The sequence below is a fragment of the Cryptotermes secundus genome, unplaced genomic scaffold (genome assembly GCF_002891405.2).
Source record: "Cryptotermes secundus unplaced genomic scaffold, Csec_1.0 scaffold534, whole genome shotgun sequence".
NCBI classification, from domain to species: Eukaryota; Metazoa; Arthropoda; class Insecta; order Blattodea; family Kalotermitidae; genus Cryptotermes; species Cryptotermes secundus.
Genome location: NW_019739956.1, coordinates 152,927 through 175,317, shown reverse-complemented (window position 1 = coordinate 175,317; position 22,391 = coordinate 152,927). Strand labels below are relative to the sequence as shown.

The window sequence follows — 22,391 nt, the reverse complement described above, 5'->3', positions numbered from 1 at the left end:
AGAATGGAGTCTAAAGACGTGAACGAACAGTAAAAAGACTACAGGATACGGATTGATTTTCTCTTATCTGAACATTCAACATCAAATAAATCTTGAATGTAAACATTCTTGGAAACTGGAGTCTATAGGCAACATTCTAAAATCTAATAACCTTCACTTGCTCTCTATATTTTTCGGCAGAAAAGGAATTTTTAAAGTCTTCTTTCGTCTTTAAGCTTCCCGAAAATCTGCTTACGCCAAGAAAGCTCTTAGAGACCTGGTTTTGATTTTGGAACCTGCCTTTGTTACTGCTCACTCCATGAATGAAAATAAATTTATGTCCATATAACAAACAAGATTTATCAGCGTTCGTTAATTTTCTTTGGTGAGGATGTCATCAGACACCTTATGGAACATAAAGGAGAGAGAGTGAATCGTGAATCAATGTTCTTCGGTCTTTTTATCCATAGTTTTAATGACAGGAAGAGACATGATGGATTTGAAGGAAGTCACCCAGCTAAAAATTTACACAGAAGCGCGGCGATAACCAGGAAATTTAAGGCGATGGGACGAGTCAACACGACTCAAAATATTCAGGAACTGCTACAGACCGGATGGTCGACATTCGATTCCCGGCATGTCCTTTTTCCAATCCGCGTCCAAAAATCTCTGGCTCATACTCAGTCTCCGATCCAGTGGGAACTGGAGATAAAGCAGCTGGAGCGTTAAGATGACCACTCACCTCCAAATAACGCGGAAGTTAAGAGAGCGTTGATCTCACCTCCATCCACCCAAAAGTATTCGTGACGTGGTGCTTAAGCACAGGGCCAGCTTTGCATATCTTGCAAAAGTCCTTCTCACTTCCCTTTCCTATTTCAAGGCGTGAAACTTAAATCATTTGCTTCGCAAGTTCATAAAACTGTATTTATTCGACACCTTTCCTCTGTTGCTGTTTATGGGCCTCTGTCTGGTAAAGGCCGTTTTATATATGCTTATTTCGCGGTCGTTGCCTAGCAATGGGTCTACATGCCACAGTATCTAAAATAAATAAGAGAGTGAAAATATTAACCAGATATTTCCGATTCTATACTGGGACTATTGGGGGGGGGTTCTAGTATACAAGGGACTGTACTGTCGAGCTGAATGACTACAAGTTTCTGAGGAATTAGTCTAAACTGCAGACTTCCTTTCAACTGTAAACACATATACAGCGCTTTCACTCACTCTGCCATTTTGTCGCTTTTCGAAGAACTGGAACAAAGTACCACTGGCATTAACATTTGAACAAACTTGACACTATAACTAACAGAGACTGAGGGTGTTTGAGAACATGGTGTTGAGGAGAATATTTGGACCGAAGGGAGATGAAATGACAGAAGGTTGGAGAAAACTGCGTAATGATGAGCTTCATAACTTGTACTCTTCTCCAAGTATAATTAGAATGATCAAGTAAAGGTGAATGAGGTGGGCAGGGCATGTAGCAAGAATGGGGGGAAACGAGGAATGCATATAGGATATTTTTGGGAAAGCCAGAGGGCAAGAGACCACTGGAAGACCAAGGCGTAAGTGGGTGGACAACATTAAAACGAATCTTGGAGAGATAGGATGGTATGGATTGGATTGCTCTGGCTCAGGATAGGGACAAGTGGAGATCTCTTGTGAACACAGTAATGAACCTTCGGACTCCATAAAATGCTGGGAAGCACTTGAGTAGCTTTAGAATTGGCGGCTCCTCAAGAAGGGCTCAGCTACATGAGTAAGTGACGTTACAACTATAGCGAAGCGCACTAAGGGAAAGGCACAAATAAACAATATTTGCCTTCCGAGCAACTGGAGATCCTACGCCTTTCAACAAAAACCGCCTACCGTAACCGGAGCAAGCAGTGCGCAAATCCCGCTGTCTTTTGGTTCAACTGAGTTAGAAGATTTCATTCTGGACACAGGAATTCTGCGCCTCAGTGAATGTACAAACACTGGCTTTCATGTGGTCAAGAAGCCGAGAGCCTTAGGGAAGAGGGACAAGCTCCGTAGTCCTTTGATCGTCCGTTTGCAAACAAAACCTTATTTTGAGAGAGAATAGTAACATTTACAAAAGTAATACACCGCAAGATTGGCATAAGTACATTTACATCCATGACACACTGAGGAAGTTTGCTTCGTGTTTACGGATGGTGTCCAACTGAGAGGTAAGGAGAAAGTATCATGACTAGTGCTTTAACTAGTCATCCACACAACCTCGTCAAGCTGACAACAGCATTGAACAGACTACGGCGCGGCGTCAAAGAAGGAGAAGATTAAAAATCTAATATTCTAACAAAATCACAACTCTCTCGCACTGTTCAATAATTTATATACTATTATCTTATTTCATTGGTGTCAATCTTATTTTATCAAGTCGGAACGTTTTTATGTGGCTGGGAAATATTTTAAAAATTTATGTTTGTGCTGAAATACGTTATGAGCTCGTCGGCTTCAAATATGAGTACAATTACCAGAACGTCTCGTAAGTATAAAATTCTCAGATTTCCTTTTCGCATAACGTTAAATGACACTGTTGTAGTTTAGGTGTCTTAAGAATCACAAGTTAGATGTACTGCAAAACAGACACACAGCTCCACATATTTGCGAAGTTTTATTTTGTTCAGTTATCTGGAACTGGTTGGAAGATCCGTACCGAGGCACGTTCCTTTCTGTCTGCTACTGTATTTCCCTCAAGCTCCTTCTAGCCTGTGTGAAGGGGCGCAAAGCTCCTGTTGTTGGGTGGATCACCATGTGCGTTATCCGAACTAGCATCCTTGTGAACAGAACGGCTAGTCGATTAAACGAGAATATCACAAACAGGAAATGTGACAATCTAACGAAGATCCGGTCTTGTGTCCGCATCTCCAGTAGTAGTCACACTTTTCGGCCACTTCTGGTCTCGGTAACGCTATAGCAGTGTAGAGCGTGCCTAATACAAGCCCATGTCACGTATATCTATAAAACCCTCCTAGCATCTTATGGGTGTCATCATGAAACTGAACATGTTAAGCATCCGTATATGACATAAAATATCCAGCTCACCCTTTTTGAAAAACGCCGGAAAATTTAGTATCTATATGTACAGAAAATTACATTCAAGTATTTCCCGTAAGAAAAACGATCACGTAGTCCAATTGGCAATAAAATGTCAAGGCTGCCCTTCTGTGTAATTACCACGCCAAGAAGATATATAGTTTGGTGGTGGTAAAGCTCCACACATTCATCACCTCGTCATTAGATACAGATACTGTCACCTTATGCTTATGTCACTTTACCATCAAAGTCAGAAACATAGCCTAAAGTACCAGCTTGAAGGAGTTTGCTTGGATTCCGGAGACATTCTGGACTTGGTGTTGTAGATAAAATTCTCAGTGGCTATCAAAAATCGAACTTCGGTCGTCCAGCTCTTACTTATTCTGACCCATTTCTTATGAAAATGAAGATCACAATCCGTAGAAAAGTGAGGAAGAGTATCTCTTTGCTCTAGAACAGGGGTCTCCAAACTTTTCGAACCGCGGGCCACATTAGGTAATTCATCACTTTCAACGGGCCGGATAAAATGAGAAATTAATAACTCTAGGTATATGAATTTTATTGAAAGCACAGAATTTCATAAACTAAATACAAAGTACGTGAGAATAAATTATCGTATATTAATGACAACAGACAGTAGCAGCAAATGCTCATATTTTCATCACAAATTATAATAAAACAATTAATGTGAATGATGGAACTCTTTTTGCATTCTTAAAATCTGACTAAATTGAGGTGATGATGACCTGTTACAATTACAGTGCACCACTGCAAAAAGTCTTGTGCACAAGACGGCTAGTAACGAACTGTTCGCGCTACCTGCATTGCCACGAAGTGACATTGCCGATCGAAGCCGAACAAGTACGAAGAAATACCGCGCAGTATACGGTCCAGAATTAGTAAAATTGTGAATAATATTAATATTAACATAATATGGAATATCAATATATTTTAAACACAATCTTAATTAATGAATTTGAAATCTAGGAACAAGTATTTTTTACCAGTACTCATTGCAAAAGTAGTTCAATTGGCGCATTTCTGCATAATTCTTTCGCGGGCCGGATAAAATCACATCGCGGGCCGCATGTGGCCCGCGGGCCGTAGTTTGGATACCCTTGCTCTAGAGTCTGCCCTTTCCGAATATACACCAGTCTCGAGCGACGTAAGCGCTCTTTTCTTAATCCGTGTTTCTGTTTGTTCCTCAGATATCTTCTTCAACATCACGCTGCGTCGCAAGACCCTCTTCTACACAGTGAACCTCATTGTACCATGCGTTGGCATCTCCTATCTCTCTGTGCTAGTGTTCTACTTGCCAGCCGACTCGGGAGAGAAGATAGCACTCTGTATCTCAATTCTGCTGTCCCAGACCATGTTCTTCCTGCTCATATCCGAAATCATCCCGTCAACATCGCTAGCCCTGCCCTTACTGGGCAAGTACCTTCTCTTCACTATGATCCTGGTAGGCTTCTCTGTAGTTATAACCATAATGGTTCTCAACGTCCATTACCGCAAACCTAGCACACATAAGATGGCTCCTTGGGTAAGGAAAGTCTTCATAAGACGGTTACCCAAGCTGCTCTTGATGAAAGTTCCAGAACAGTTGCTAGTGGATATGGCAGCAAATAAGAATCGTTTACGTGCTGCCAAGAAGTCAAAGCTGAATGCAGCGGCTGCAGCTGCAGTAGCAGCTTCATCGTCGTCGGTGGCGTCCTCACCGGACTCGCTAAGACATCACCCACTTCAGAGACCCGGTGGTTGCAACGGGATCCACACGTCAGCCAGTGGAGCCACCAACAGGTTCGGAGGACTCATGGCGGAGTTCAACGGGCTGCCGTCTGTAGTCGGCTTGGACGGAAGTCTGAGTGACGTCGGCACTAGGAAGAAGTATCCGTTCGAGCTGGAGAAGGCGATACACAATGTGATGTTCATCCAGCACCACATGCAGCGACAGGATGAGTTTGATGCGGTGAGTTTATTCGGGGACTACGCGTCAAAATAGTCAACACTCCATACACAGAACTTACAATGTTTTTGTTACTATGACAGACTGTATGGAGTAAATTCCTTCTTCAGAAGCTGGTAGTCGCTCAGATACTCAACAAATTTGTTACCCTTAACCCGAGGGTTCATTAAATCTTTACATTGCCCGAATTTGGCCACCATCCATAGCCAAATGAATCCAACAAATTAAAGATCCATTAAAATATTATCCATGCTAGGTTTTTCAAGTGGTCTCTTTCCTTCGGATTCTTACATCAAAATGTTATAGTCATTTATTACCTTTAACACCTCATTCTTCTTTAACTGGTGAAAAAAGTACCAAAACTTACTTGTATGACACTTCCCAGTATTCACGTTCCTTCATTTTCTTATTACTTCCGACATCTTAGGTCCAAACATTCTCCTCAATGCTCTGTTCTCAGATATTTTAAAATTAGGTGAATTCCTCAAGATCATATATCTAGTTTCACATCCATAAAAAAATTGGTAAAATTGCAAATATATATATAGAGTAAAGTTTTCCCTGTCCTTAGCTAATTAAGCACTGCACCATGGGGGAGTGGATGTATAGAGTCACATTTTCTTCACCTCGGCACTAGTTTGAGGTGAGTGGTCAGTTTCACTCCCCAGCCGCTTTAACCCCCGTTGCCCAATTAATAGGAGGGTGGGTGGGCCCCAGAGCCGGTCTTGAGACTACCGGGATTCGAAATCCGATCACTTGGTCGTTCAGCCCGTAGCCAGTCGCTATACCGACTGAGCTATCCCGGCTCCATATATGAGTTCTTAGGTACAGGGTGAATCGTATAGAACCGGCCCGATGAATTTGCTAATAATTCCGCAGGTGATGCATAAAACCGCTCACAATTACGAAATAATAATCCGTGGGCCGTGCTGAGTCGAATGGTGTGCGCATGATCCGACAAGTGGCAGCCCTTATGCTGCAAGGTCAAGGACAATGCCGAAACGTGTCTGCAGTGCGCAGGCGACAGTCATGGAGTACACTGTTGAACAGCGAGTGTTTCTAATGCCTGCTTGAAAACGGCGGACACTTTCAACACCTGCTCTGATCACGGCACGCAATCCAAGATAAGATATGTGTAAACTACTTTAATATATGTATGGTATATTTTATATTACACCTCATTTCGTCAGGCCGGTTCTATATGAATCACCCTGTAGAATAAACAAAAGGTTACGAACTCAGTCCATGAAAATATGTTTGAACATTGAAGACAAGGAACAAGACACGTGCTCATGTGCTCAGACTTGTCTGTTATTTGTGTGCAGGAAGATCAAGACTGGGGATTCGTGGCCATGGTATTGGATCGTTTGTTTCTATGGATCTTCACGATCGCTTCGATTGTCGGAACATTCGCGATCCTGTGCGAGGCGCCAGCCCTGTACGACGACACAAAGCCCATTGATATGGAGTTATCGTCTGTAGCCCAGCAGCAGTTCCTACCAAATCTAGGCCACCAGCACAAGCACAGCTTGTAGTAGTGAATCGACGATCAATGATTTTGTGGACAGCGGAAAAGAGCCGTTCTTGTTTTCGATCACTCTGTGGCAGTATTCCAATGGGACAAATATGCTTTCTGCTCTGCAGTGGGCTGACGAAATCCTACAGGATATATATATATTGGTAGCGAAACTCACACCCAGAGAACGATATGAAGCAGCTACAATTTTTGAAGAAATTATCACTTATTTCAGTTTATATTTGAAATGAATTAAAAAAAACTGTCATATTGAAATACATATATAACGAAATGTTACAGCACGGTGATATTTTTAGCGTTCCGAAGGAACAAATCTTCTTTGGAACCCAGTAGTGTAATGAGTATGCCAGTCTGTCTATCCGTGCAACCAATTATATGGCCATCAGTACTATAAATAGTAATGGAATAGTTTTTAGAGACTTCGTGGAAACACAATGACGTCGGAGGCTTCCGGGTTAGAAACTCTGTGCATAGATTAGCTATCCTGGCTGTAAATTTGTAAGATTTTCTTATACTTCTTCCACCTAAATGTTAAGATAATGCATTAAAATAGCCCACGACCACTTCCCACAAGGTTATATCAAATTCTTTTTGTTCACACAACCGTTCTCCAGTTCGACGCTACATAATACAAACATCGGAAAGTATCAACAGACGTTACTCGGTGTTACGATTTCAAATGCTGTATCATTTTGCAATTTTACAAGACTGGATTGTCACCATTTACTTAGGATATTTGAAAGTTTTGTATACAATCAGTTGTTTAACAATATGAAATATTTCTTACAGTGGCTTTTGTTTCAGAAAACGAAATACGACAGTAATTGTTCATTCATCGTAGAGTATGCTCAGTGATACGAGAGAAACAAAGTCACAAGTAGTATCAGAGAAATCAAATTAGCAGTGTCTGGTCGTGTAGCACGAACATATCTAATTGGGTAAGACTAGTTATCTCAATTTTAATACAGGTCTGTAGATAATATATTGATTCGTCAAATATGAAACCTGGTCGAAACTTGGAATTGATTCATAAAAAATATTTACAGGATAACTTCTTATCAAACAGCCTCTTAGACAAGCGAAAAGTGGTAGAGCATTAACGTGGATCTTTCTTTTTGCGTTAGTTTCTTAATTATGTTCTCAATTACGAGACTGTATAGCTTCAGCAATAGGACGATTAATGAATGTGAAGCAATTGATGGAAGGACAATTAACGTGGGTAACTGCAGTAATCAGATAAGACCCACCCCAATTTTACTTTATTCATGACAAACCGCACATGAATTGCCTGGGGATGGAACTTGGGCCGCTGCGGTTGGAAGCCCGCGATTGACAGCCTGAGCAATGACACGGCCCTGTAGATCTTAAATTCATGCGTTGTGAGCATGCGTGATAGATAAATCTGGTCTAGGACTTGTCCACTGCCGGAATTTCTGTTGCGCGGTGTTGGACCTTCGCATTGTGCTATCAGACACTTACTTACTACAATGCGTTCAATGATCGAGGAAACCTGGCAGCAGCATAGAACGGACACAACATTTCTCATAGATTACTATTCTAACTGCCGATAGCAGAATGAGTCGTTAGCGCTGATAAACACGCGCCATCATGTGGTCTGATTTTGTCACTGCAGTAAGTCGCATTAATGGTCAGTTTGTTAGAGGTGTCTGTAGGCGGTCGACATTTATACTGAAATGAAGTTCATTATTGAAAAGTGTGTGCTTATTGTCGAAACTTTTGCAAGGAAAGTGCTTACAGAAAATGTATCCGTAAGTTTCGCCGTAAATATCCTAACTTGTCAGTTCACGCAAAGTCGTTTGTATCCAAGTTTGTGAAAAGTGGCGGGTCATAGGTTCAGCGTGTGACATAAAGAAGCAATCGAAGAGGATTGTGCTGACTGAAGAAAAGGTTCAGGATATTGAGGCACGACTACAGATCAGTCGTCGAAAATCGTTAAGACGCTTAGAACAAGAAACCGCAGTTTCGCTAGGATGTGCTAATGCGACTTACTGCATTGACAAGATCAGACCACCTAACGCCGCGCGTTTATCGGCGCTAATGACTCATTCTGCTATCGGTAGTTACAGGAGCAATATATGAGAAATGTTGTGTCCGCTCTGCGCTGCTGCCATATTTTCTCGATCATTGAACGCCCTGTACTTGAACACGTCAATATCAGTTTGAATTAATTGAAACAAGAAGCATAATTATTTAAAATTCAAATTATAAATTTAATTCGCCTCCAAAATATATTAATATTCCACGAAGATAATTAATGATTATAACCGTAGAAAAAAATAATTGGTGTCGCTGATTTGCAAATTAAACTGACATATTATTAATTACGTGTTTCAATTATACTTTCATATATATACATACATATCAGTCAGTTAAAATTTACAACACTTTAAAAACGTTATACTGCACTGCTGGATTTGAGATTTTCACGGCAGTGACTATGTCTTCTGGGTTGTAAAGCTATGTGATTCGGAGACCGCCCAGTTTTTCAGAGAATCGTACCTTATTCGACACGTCTGGCTTTCTGCAAACTATACGGTGTTACGACTGTAATATTCTTTACAAACTATTATTATTATTATTATTATTATTATTATCTTAATGTTTAATAATTAAATTTCAGAAGTTTGAAGTTAAGACTTCATGACGGTAAGTTTTACCATAAAGGAGTCTGACGGTAGACCAAATAACCCAATGGAATACTGCCATTAAAATACACGTATGATCATAGTGAATTCGTCCCTACTGTAAATTTAAAAAATGGTACGCATAGCAAAGCAACACGAAGTGTGGACACAGTGAGATAACTGTGCGGTGAAACTGTGATATCAGACGAAAATGATCCTTATTGATCTTGCACGAAGGAGACAGAGGAGTAGTGGCCACTGCTGGTCCCACTTAACACAACCAAACACGGAGCAGTGAACCACACAAATAGAACTAAGTAACATATATTAAAGAGGTGTTTCCTAGTTTGATAAACCGTATAAAATTTATCTGAACTGTTATAGAAGAGGAAATACTTCAAAGCAGGATGACTTCATTACAATTTGGCTACATTCCTGTAGCTATCGCTATCCCTTTTTCAGAATACCATATAAACACAGGGCCAACAGGCAGAAATTTGATATACATCAATTCCAGGTTCAAGCCTCTCCAAATCACTGTTTACGAACATTAGAATTTCAAGAACTTTTAAATTAAAAAATATGTAACAAGTAACGCAACAAACATAACATAAACGAACAGAAAATAAATTTAAAATTCGTCACCCATTATCTTTAGCAACTAAAAAAATAAACGTATTCCTGTAACAGACCGTGGAGGCCGATAGGGTTGTGAGATGTTGAGTTTCCCATATTATCTAGACAATCGGCTCATAGATGGCAGTAAGGTTGTCAGTCTTACGCTCCGGCCATTCTTTACCCTCCAGAAAGATAATTGGTACTCATTTCTGTTAGAGGCTGAGTCGACCCCAGGGCCATAGTGCGGCTGGAAGGATTAGGTAAATTGAAAAAATCCACCTCATCGGGATTCGATCCCGTGACCTTCCGGCTTGTAGCACAGTGCCTCAACCAACTACGCTATCCATTATTACTCTTAGCAGTATACCACAGACTTGGGAGTGTCTTGTTATATCCAATAAATGCAGCCCTTTGACGAGGGGAGGTACACATGTTTCAAACCTCAGTTAATACCCTGGAGCCTCAAACACATCTCAATAATTGGGACACTTTAAAACCTCAGTTATCATATCTCAGAGGACCCATTGCTTTATGATACAGTGGTTAGGTAAACAACCATTGTGTTCCGGAAATATCCAAAATCCATAAATATATGTGACCTGGGGTGAAGTCATCCAGATAGGGCGCTCGACCATTTACAAAAAATTATATTTTTGTGCACTTATTTCTATATATTTTCATACATCAAAAATATTTTAAATAATTTTTAATCTGCTTGGTTCTCCCGGTACAGCAATTTTTATAATGCGAAAAAAAAAACGCGTTTTCTGCTGAAATGGAGGTTCGCGCTATCTTCCATATCTCGATGATTATTGATACTAGAGACTCAAATAAGAAACCACTTTGTTCCTCATGATATGGATTACAATTCATATCATTACAAGTTTTTACTCAACTCACTTCCTCTGGGTCCAATTAAGCTTGAAACCTGCCTATCGATTTTGGAAAAAAAAAGCTATTTTTGACTTGCAGAAACCAATGTGAAGTGTATCAGATATGTGGTTCTACCCTATGTTGTTCCATATATGGGGAATATAATCACGTAATTTTGAACCCCGTATTTATTTTCCAAAAATTTTTAGGAACGAGTGTTAATATCATGTCATTCCGAGCAGTAAGTGCCTGTACTTACTGCTCCGAATGACGAAAGATAAATCTCTCGTCTTTTATACCGAATAAAGAACCACCAATGCTATTGGGTGCAGGTAAGCCAATTGTTGAGGTGTTTATTTCTTTGATAAAATTCAAAGTGCCCACAACTTCGCTATTAGTAGAATATCAAAGTTGTAATTCTAACTCCAAGTTACTCAGGAATAGAGCATTATTTGCTATGAATTTCAAAATTTTCGGAGCTTCCCCACCAGAGATATGAGATGTTAAATTGGGCGATTTGGAGCCCAGGGCAAAGTTTGGAAGCTCCTAGAAAAATTTGGAAAATAGATAGGGGGTTCAAAACTACGGGATTGTATTCCCCATGTAGATAATAACAAGGGGTAGAAACCACAGGTCTGATAGTTTCCCCCTCCCATTGGTTTTTGAAAATAGAAAGAGCTCTTTTTCCAAAATCGATAGGTAAGTTTCAAGCTTAATTAGACCTAGAGAAAGTGAGTTAGTAAAAACTTGTAATAACATGATTTGTAGCCCATATCATGAGGAACAAATTGGTATTTCCTGGAGTCTATAGCATCAATTGTTATCAAGATATGGAAGATAGCGCGAACCTCCATTCCAGCCGAAAACGCGTTTTTTTCGCATTATAAAAACGGCTGTACCGGGAGAACCGGGCGGATTAATTTTTTTAATATTTTTTAAGTGTGAAAATATGCAAAAATAAGTGTACAAAATATAATTCTTTTATAATGGTCGAGCGACTTATCTGGGTGCCTTCACATGGAATGACCGCCTGGTAAACATAACAACCGCACTTCTTTAATGGATAAATAAAGAATCTGAGTTTTCACACGTTAGCGTAGTTGGTTGAGGGGCTATGCTACAAGCCGGAAGGTCGCTAGTTCAAGTCCCGATGAGGTCAGTGGATTTTTTCAATTGACCTAATCCTTCCAGTCGCACTATGGCCCTGGGGTCGACTCAGCCTCTAACAGAAATGAGTACCAGGAATTAATTAAATAAATTTCCTGGGGAGTAAAGCGCGGCCGGCGCGTAAGGCTGACAAACTTACCGCCATCTTTGAGCCGTTTGTCTAGATAATGTGGGAACCTCAACATTTCACAACCTTATGGGCCTTCACGGCCTTGTACAGGAATAGCTTTACTTTACTTTACTGTATAAGACTCGTTCAAACAAAGATGTATTCCAGCCAGTTGCACACACTGTGAAGTCAAAGTACGTACTATTATTGCGAATGCAATTAGCAGAAAGGTTTCAGTCATTGCCTCCATCATAATAGCGTTCTCAGTGCCGTTAATACAATCCGGATATGATGGATGAAGTTCGGTCAGAGTGATGCTCTGATCTTTTGGAAGTGAAATTAAATAGATTTGCTTTGTTTTTCAAACTAGGAAATAAAAGATAAAATTCTGATTTTCATTTTAGACTATAGAATTTTGAGATTGTGTCTCGTTTTAAAGTAAAATAATATAAATGCAATCACAATGTAGAAAGTTGTTTATTGAATTGTTCTTGAAATATTGTTACGTCAAACGAGAGACCTTTCAACAAATTAACATAAGTATATAATTATTAACGAACTATAATCAAATCTGAACTGTTTGTTAACACCAACATCTCTTTGTTATTATTGATTAGCGTACATTATAGATGTGCAAAAACATTCATCTTTGAAACATCACTCTCATTATTATAATTATGATTCCAGTTTCAAATGAAAGTATTGCAGTGTGAGTGAATGTACTGTGAGAAATATGACAAAATTAATAACGAAGAGGCCGTAATACGATCTACTGATAATTAATTCGCCGAGTTACTCTATGGCAATTCCGGTTTCTCTCTGTGTTCCTTATTATTATGTGGCTTCCTGTGTGATGACTTGAAACTTTCTGAGAAAAACACGAATTGTTTTCTCTGTAGTGACTAATTATTTAATTACTCTCAGACTATTTGGGATGTACAATGCCTTCATAGATTTGAAGATTATTTAGTAAGGAAAGAGAAGACGCCAAAGTGACTCCGTGATAGGACAACAGTCTAATGCTGCAAGTGTCATCTTTAGACATATAAAATAATTTGTTGTAAACTTACTACAAGTTCTGTATATATGACTTGATATCATACAATTATGTACAAGTGAGCTCGTTCTGTAATACGCTCATAATACTGCCACAATATTTCCCTCCTTCAAACTCATCACATAAATATTTCAGTGCCCAAAATTTCCAGTTGAGTTAACACTAACATCTTCTTTTCTATATTCTGCACTTATGCTAAAACTGAAAACATATTTGATTGTCTGGCAGTAGAATAATATTATACAGAGGTAATTTTCGATAATTTCGGAATCAGAATGTGATACATATTTTACTAGAAATAATTTTGTTGGCAGAAGTGTTAAGCTGGAACTCATATCGTCATCCATCTTTTAACACTTAAAATGTAATAATGCCAAGTTATATAATTCGGAGATGACATTTGATATCACAGAATGACATAAAAGTGCATCACGAATATAAAAAACGACGAATCATTTTCTTACATACTGGGTGTCCGGATGAAATATATCCAAAATAAAAAATGTATATCTCCGAAAGTCCGGTCTGGAATACCGAAATTAACGGTCGTGGGGATTCGTTGCGCTGACCACGCGACACTCTCTATCCGCAAAAGTTGGCACTAACTTCGCCGACAAGCGGCGGTCGATATAGTTCGCTTGCGGACTAAAATCACGGAGTTTGCTTTTTCTTTTATATCTCCCAAAGCAATTATATACACGTATCCGATTTATGTCATCGGAAAGGAAAACTTTGTTTTTTTTCAAACCCGGCTTACGCGCATGCGCCGACACATTTCTGCCACTATGTTAGGAATCACCTGGACAGAGAGATGGCTGGGATATGAATTGGCAGAGGTGGACCAACTGCTTGGCCTCCTAGGTCGCCAGATTTAACCCCAGTGGATTTTTTCTTGTGGGATTATGTGAAGAACATTGTCTACCAGGTTAAGATCAACGACCTGCAACACTTGAAAGCCCGCATAAGGGACGCTGTCGCTATGGTAACACAAAACATGCTTCAAGCCTGGATATTTTGTCGTGCCACCAAGGGAGCCCAAGTTGAAATTTATTGAGAAAGTTATATGCTCAGAAAAAAACTTCCACAGTTTCCCTTTGTAGTGGTGTAACCCATAAATGTGTATAGCAAAAGCTTTCTGAGATATAATTATTTTGGATACCTTTCATCCGGACATTCTGTATATGATAACGTTTTCTACGCGGTGAAAGGCGAGCAATCATGGCCAACTTGAACATCTCAATCGTTGGTTTGAATGCAGCTAAGGACAGTGCCGTGTGTTTCCCTCTGTCGGTAGAGGCCATTTGACAGATTCCCCGTCCAAGAAGATGAATAAAGATTTCTTCAGAACAGATTGTGAATCAGAGTACGCCAGAGGAATTAATGAGTGGAAGATGTTTATTTCAGAGACGAAGTGAAGGGTTATTGCAGGATATCTTACCAGTTCGAATTTCTAAGCATCTACCCTGTGTTCCTAAGTGCATATTTTTAATGATAATGTACACAAGACGCAGTCTGCAGACATGTTTCTAACGGCGCGTCCACATTACTCGTGCTCGTCTGGCTTGTGTTCGTCGGGACACTCGTCTCCCTTTTATTTGTGCTCGTAAATCTTCGTCCACACAACTTCTAGTTGCTCGCCAGGCTTCGGGGCGTGAGGATCCGTATATTTACTCGTAGTGTGTATAGGCTGTAGTTTTTAAATTAAAAATTAAAAATTTGTTTGTCTCGTGACTTGTCATATCGTCCACATTACTCGCGAGCATAGCGAGTCACATGAGCACGAGTAACGTGGACGCGCCTTTATGAAATATCAGGATATTAGGCCTACTCTGAAGATAGCTACTAGTCTTAGAGAGCACATGAATGTACAGAATCCTCTTGAAAGTGCTGGAGCCATTGACTTATGTCTCAGAAGATTCGATTGAAGCCTAAACACTTTTCATTTCGGATGGTAAAAATAAGTATATACTTTTCAGTTTGTTGCAAAACACGTAGGCGGTTTAATGTTCTGCTCGTTATGAGTATTGATCCGTTTCTCATCCCCGCCTATCACAGAATATTTCCGGAAAAAGCGAGTATAGTTCCTAACCTTGAGCATAAACCTTTCCTAACAAACCACTTATTATTTCTTTCGCCGTTGCAGTTGACACACCGTGATTGAATAAGCTACTAGAACCAAAAAACATTCACATGAGAACTTGTGGTTAGAGTTGCAAAATACATAGCATAGAATACTTTAAAATCGCTCACTGTTATTGTGGATCCTGGATCTGGGTGATGTAAGCTGGGGCAGAAAAGATATACGAAACGTCGCGTCGGTAATGCAGCCTACATGTTCAGATTCTATCGTCCATAAACAGGATCCATTGCAAGAAACATATTCTGTTATCATAGTAATTCTTCCTAACGTTTCGACATCGTTTTTAATACTGATGTCTAATCTCTTCACTGACGTCAGCGAGGGAAAATAAAGTTTAATCTTATGTAAGGTTTCATCTATATTATCAAGTGTTTTTAATGTGTGTTGTGTTCTGGGTGTGGAATGCATGTGAATAATGTGAAATTTTTTCTAAAAAATATTTTAGAAATATATATATAGAATGATAATATATTTCATTTAACAAGTATAACTGGTGTCGTTGCAACCGGCCATCAATCAATCAATTTAAACTTACAGCTGATATACTATAATGTAATGTAAATCAAATTATTATACATAAAACTGCTCAAAATAAGTACGCTAATCCTAGTTGTACGTTTGTCCTTCTCTTCTCGCAGTTGCTATCCCACAGTTATACAGCGCCCTACGAAGACTCTGCTGAGAAAGACCTGAAGGGGCACCACGAACAACAGACTTACCAGACGCCAGAGACATTCTTTCGTCAGATCCTTTATTTCCACTATCCTCCTTTACACCATCCGGTTAGCTTTACACACCCGAGTTCTTTCAGTTCTGCAAACTCTCGGCGCTCGGCGTAGCCACGCGCACACCCTCAACCCTTCCCAGACCCCAAAACTCCTCTGCAAGAACCGGAAAATGGATTTTAGGTTGAACGTAGGTCTCAGATGATCTATATATCATATACATCGAAATCACTTTAAACAAAGCTTTCAAATTTTCCACAAAGTAGTCATACATTATGTTAACAACATAAAGACATCAAAGGTCCGCCCAGTTTTAAAATGTATCGACGTCTGTTCATTCTGACGTGAACAGCTGTTTGGTACGTGCCTGGGCGGCGGAACGAAAGGCCGTAGTTAGAAGCCAAGACTTGGCACTGACAGCTCAGATAAATAGAGAAGAAAAGAAAGAAGAAATTTCTCCGCAGCGTATTTCTTCTTCTTCTTCTTCGTTCATTTCGGTAATATGTAAGTGTAAAAGACCAAAATGTTAAACACGAAAAATATTTATTTAATTATCTCTGACCATTATTTTTAATTGTATTTCATCTTTAGCATTTCCTGATGGGATGGTTAACCGAGGAGTTATTCCAAGTGATAATATTAAGAGGTCCACTTTGTATATTAGACACGTTTGAAAACAACGCGCACAGGAAATTATCTGTACTTAAGATGGATGGTGTACATGAGTACCTTTAGTTATTATATTTCGACGAGCTTCGTCAGTTATGCGTATCATCTAATGCTGTTAGACTACGCTAACATAATTGAGGGAGCTAAGATTGGCGGGTCCTGTGACTCGGATGAGTTAGAAAAGAAATGTATGCATACTTCTTATGGAGAAAACTTTTGCGATATATCCATTTCAGAGACCAGAAAGATTAAAGCGGATAGCAATATGATTGTTCTTATGAGAGGACAGGTTTAGAGGGATACATACACATACAAAGTAATTCTAAATTATTTTCGTGTTTTCCATGGCATATAATTTTAAAGAAGGAAATGACAAAATAAAACTGCATATGTTGAAGTTATTTAGCATTCTGCAGTATTAATTCTATATGCGATAAAACCTTTTCAGTTACACTTTCATATGTCATCAGCAGTTTTATTATTTTCTTTCGGTTTGAAAATTATAGGCCACGAAAACTCCGACAGTAATTTAGGATCACTCTGTATTCATATATGTATATATAGGCCGTACATGGGACTGATTCATGATCATATCCAACTTTCCGTTATGGTATCGGCAATGTTGAAATTCATGGTAACAATTTGAGGAAAATTGTGCTTTAGTAAAATTCCGCAATTCAGTTCTCTTTGTGGTATGCATGTAGCGGACATTTTAAGACATACGAAAATTCTGTTAGGAGATTTCAATGCCAAAGTTTGGAGGGAAGACATTTTCAACCAACAATTGGGAATGAGAATTTGCATGAAATTAGTAATGATAATGGAGTCAGAGTTGTAAACTTTGCCATATCAAAAAATCTGACTGACAAAAGTACAGTGTTACCACATTGTAACATTCATAAATTTACTTGGACACCTCCTGAAGGGAAGATACACAATCAAATTGACCATATTTTGATAGAAAGGCATGGCATTCAAGTATACATGACGTCCGATCGTTCAGGGCAGCAGATTGTGATACTGACCACCACCACTGGTGTCAGGGAAAGACTGGCAGTGAGTAAACAAACAGCACTCAGAGTTCATATGGAGAGATTCAACCTCAAGAAATTAAATGAAGTAGATGGTACAGAGCAGTATCGTGTTGAAATCATAAACAGGTTCGCAGCTTTGGAAAATTTATACACTCAGTTGCATATGAACAGAGCATGGGAAACTATTAGAGAGAATAAGAATTTCAACCAAAGAGAGTCTAGGTTACTATTAATTGAAGAAACATGAGCCATGGAATGACGGAGAATACTCAAAATTATTACACCAATGAAACAAGCCAAACTGCAGTGGTTACAGGGTCCAAGCGAAATACATGTGGATAATGTGAACAATATAAAACGTGAAACCAGCAGGCATTTCAGGAATAAGAAGAGGGAATATCTGAAAGAAAAAGTTGATGAGCTTGCAGTGAACAGTAAGAAAAAGAACATTAGAGACCTGTACAGAGGAATGAATGACTTTAAGAGGGGTTACCAACCTAGAAGTAACTTAATGAAAGATGAGAATGGTGATCTGCTTGCAGATTCCCACAACATTTTAAATAGGTGGAGGAACTACTTCTCTCAGTTACTGAATGTACATAGGGTCAGTGATGTTAGGCAGACAGAAATCCATACAGCTGAGCCGTTAGTACCTGATCCTAGCTCCTTTGAGGTTGAAACTGCTATTGCAAGTTCGAAAGGGTATAAGTAATCAGGTAATGATCAAATTCCGGCAGAATTTATTCAAGCAGGAGGTGAAATATGACGTTATAAGATCCATAAGCTAATTAATCCAGTTTGGAATATGGAAAATTTGCCTGATCAATGGAAGGTCTCTATTATTGTACCAGTTCATTAGAAGGGTGATAAAACTGGCTGTAGTAATTATCGGGAGATATCACTGCTATCAGCTTCATAGCAAATTTTATCCAGTATTCTTCTCTCAAGGTTAAGTCAATACATAGATGAAATTATTGGGGATCATCAGTGTGGGGTTCGACGTAACCGATCAACTACAGATCGGATCTTTTGCATTCGTCAGATATTTTATAAACAATGGGAGTACGATGAGACAGTAGATCAGCTATTCATAGACTTCAAGGAAGCCTGTGATTCAGTTAGGAGGGAAGTATTGTACAATACTCTCTTAGAGTTTGGGATACCCATGGAATTAGTTAGGCTGACTAAATATGTTCAAACGAAACGTAAGCTAATGTCCGTATAGGTAAATATTTGTCTGACAATTTTCCTATCCAGAAAGGTATAAAACAAGGAGATGCTTTATCGCCACTCCTTTTCAACTTTGCCTTAGAATATGCCATTAGGAAGGTCCAGGAAAACCAGGTGGGACTGAAATTTAATTGGACGCATCAGCTGTTGGTCTATGCTGATGATGTGAAGATACTGGGTGATAATGTAGATACCACAGACTTTAATTGACGCAAGTAAAGAGGTTGGTCTAGAAGTAAACACAGAGAAAACTAGGTATATGTTGCTGTGTCGTCACCAAACTGCAGGGCAAAATCATGACATAAAGATAGGAAACAGATGTTTTGAAAATGTGGCACAGTTCAGATACTTGGGAACAACGATAACAGATCGAAACCTGGTTCAGGAGGAAATTAAGAGGAGATTGAATTCAGGTACTGCTTGCTACCATTCAGTCCACAGCCTTTGTCTTCTCGTCTGCTGTCTAAAAACATAAATATTGGAATATACAAAACTATAATTTTGCCTGTGGTTCTGTATGGGTGTGAAACTTGGTCTCTGACATTAAGGGAGGAACATAGACCGATGGTGTTTGAACACAAGATGTTTGGGGGGAATATATTTGGATCGAAGATAGATGAAGTGAAGGGAGGTTGGCGAAAACTACATAATGTGGAGCTTCATAAATTGTACACTTCTCCAAGTATAATTAGAATGATCAAGTCAAGAAAGATTAGTGGGCAGTGCATGTAGCACTAATGAAAAGAGGAATGCATATATATTGGTGGTAAATCCGGAAGGAAAGAGACCACTGGGAAGACCAAGACGTAGGTGGGTGAACAATATTAAAATGGATCTTCCAGAGATAGGATGGGATGGTATGGACTGGATCAATGTGGCTCAGGATTAGAGACCAGTGCAGGGCTCTTGTGAACACGATAATGAACCTTAGGGTTGCAAGAAATGCTGGGAAATTCTTCAGTAGCTGCACAATTGGCGGCTTCACAAGCAAGGCTCAGCTCCATGAGTGAATGAGTGAGTGAGTTAGTGAGTAACACATTATGAAGAACAATCCTCATTTTAAAAGTATTTAAATTAACTTGTTACAAAATAATGGAACATCAGTGTTTGAAGTGAAACCCGTTCAAAATGTATCATCATACAACCCACAATTGCAAGAGCATGGTGCTTTACCGTTTTACATAATTTTATTCCATTGTTTTGATCTCAGAACACAACGACGCCTTTAACTTTCATAGTTCCAAACATCTGGACTGAATTATTACGTACAAATAACATACCACTGATGATGTTTTACAGCATTGATGATCTACATTCAATTGTTGATTGTTATTGCAGTCTCCACTCAACTAATGTTTAAGTCTCGCAAGATGCCTTCAACACACAAAGCTTCCGATATCTGCAAGCGTTGCCGCAAGTTCGTTACAGCACGCCTTACTGTTGTTTCCGTCGTGCCACTGATAAAGTGCGTCGGTTTGTGTATCACTTGGGAACTCCACGGTACAGAGCACTTCTTCGAAACACTCGGCTGTTCCAAGAACTACCCTCGCCGACTTCCCACCACTGTGACGCAGGTTCAATCCCAGGTTAGTTCATATGGGATTGGGGCAGGTTTCCTCCTAGTACTCCATTTCCCCATGTCAATGCTCATACCATCAACTGTTTCATCTCCATTAATCGGATTATCAAACAAACAAAACAAACTCCATGGTTTTAGTCCGCAAGCGAACTATCCCGACAGAGAAGCAGCCGCTTGTCGGAGAAATTAGTGTCAACTTCAGCGGATTGAGGGTGTCGTGTGGTCAGAGCAACGAATCCGCACGGAAGCGAATTTCGGTTTTCTAGACCGGAGCCGCTATTTCCTTGAAATAGCTCCTCAATTATCATCATGAGGCTGAGTGCACCCCGTTCCAGACACACTACTGTTCAGAAAATCTGGTAGCGCCGGAAATCGAACCAGGACCTCTGGATCTGTAGCCAGGAACTCTGACCACTAGACCACAGAGGCGGTCTAATCGTCCTATCATCGACACTATATAATCTCGATGTTGACAAAGTTCTTAAATGCAAAACTTAACCCAAAAGTACTACCCAAGTTCTTTGAATTCTAAGTATTTTAACCAGCTTAAAAATTCAGTCTTTTGAACCTTGTCCTCAGGTGAACACAGCCCATAACCCTACATTCTATTTCTTTAAGATTAATTTTAATAATATTCTCCAATGTACATATATTGCTCCCCAAATAACTCTTTACCTCGTGTCTCCAGACTTAAAATATATAGGAATTTCTCTTCTACCGCATATATGTGTATGTTACCTTCCCTTTACACACCACATACTCCTTGACTTAATCTTCCAAAGAACATTAGTTGAAAGTCAAACATTATGAAACAATTCATTATGTAAATTTTTTCCCATTGTCCTGATATTTCGTATTTTAAAGGACCTAAAATTCTCCTTGCCGGTCACGGTAGCGGTCTAAGGCATGCACTGTTTTCACTCGCTCGGAAGCTGGGATAGTGTGTTCGGATCTGTTTCCTGTGAGGTACGAACTGAACTCTTATATATTATTATTCTTATACACTGCCGGTCACGGTAGCCGAGCGGTCTATAGCAAGCACTGTTTTCACTCGCTGGGAAGCCGGGATCGTGGGTTTGAATCGCACACCAAACATGGATGTTTGGTGTGTGTATGCGTTTATTCTGTGTATATGTTGTCCTGTGTTTAGGTAGAGGCCTTGCGACGAGCTGATCATCCATCCAAGGAGTCCTTCCATCTATAAAAATGATCACTGAAACTGAGAAATCAGCCCTATGCTCCAAAGTGAGAGCGAGAGGAAAGAAAATCTCCTTAGCGGTTTGTTCTCAAAGATTGTCAACCCGTGTAGTTCGCTTGAGTTAATGCACTAAGTTTCGCAACCTCAATAAAACAGAAGGTAAAATTATAGGACTTTATATATTTCAGCATATTTAACAGATTGGTACTTGGTCTGTAATTCTAAAAAAAAAAAAACAGCACAGATTGAGAGTGTCTGAGATAATTCCGCTGAGGCGAATATCTGTACTTCGGGGACAAGTAACGGAAGAATGGAGTACTGATTTTTAGCAGCAAGTTTCATTAGAATCTTTACAGTCCGATAGAGAGGCAAGGACAGACCTGTTAATGGTGGCTAACTCCTTACGTTCACTCCGGTATTCATTTGTTGTTGAACCCCATATTAAATTACCTTCCACTTTTCTATCAAGCAATGTGGCAACATATTCTCCAGGTTAGCTTCACTAGTATTTGCACGAGAATGTTCTCTGTGTTCTAATTTTTCCGTTGCCATCGAACTGTTTGACTGACATTTTCATCCCCCCCCCCGAATACGTCATCATTTTGACCACTTTGGGTTAGCCTGTTTTGGTTATTTCTTTTAGTCTATTCAGTAATTTCCCATTCCCGTGAAGCCAATGCCACATGCAACCTACACGTGCTGCTTCGCTATATTTTGAAGTCAAATGCAGACGCGGAGGCGGACGAACCCCAAGAGAAAATGTCGACTTTTCACTGTAAAATAAAGTTCAAACGTTGCTACTGTGAATAAA

The 22,391-nt window shown here is 39.6% G+C and overlaps 2 protein-coding genes across 3 annotated transcripts in view; one reads left to right on the top strand and one right to left on the bottom strand.

Annotated features, from left to right (window-relative positions):
- Window positions 1–10,031, top strand: part of LOC111872147 (acetylcholine receptor subunit alpha-L1) — a 114,926-nt gene extending 104,895 nt beyond the window's left edge. For both annotated transcript variants that reach the window (XM_023865738.2, XM_033754547.1), the window contains exons 6-7: window positions 4,242–5,002; window positions 6,325–10,031. In XM_023865738.2, the coding sequence (XP_023721506.1) occupies window positions 4,242–5,002; window positions 6,325–6,534 (971 nt within the window). In that variant the 3' untranslated portion in view covers window positions 6,535–10,031. The remainder of the gene's footprint in view (window positions 1–4,241; window positions 5,003–6,324) is intronic.
- LOC111872150 (acetylcholine receptor subunit alpha-like 1) overlaps window positions 1–22,391 on the bottom strand; it is a 586,882-nt gene that overhangs the window by 517,748 nt on the left and 46,743 nt on the right. The window lies entirely within an intron of this gene.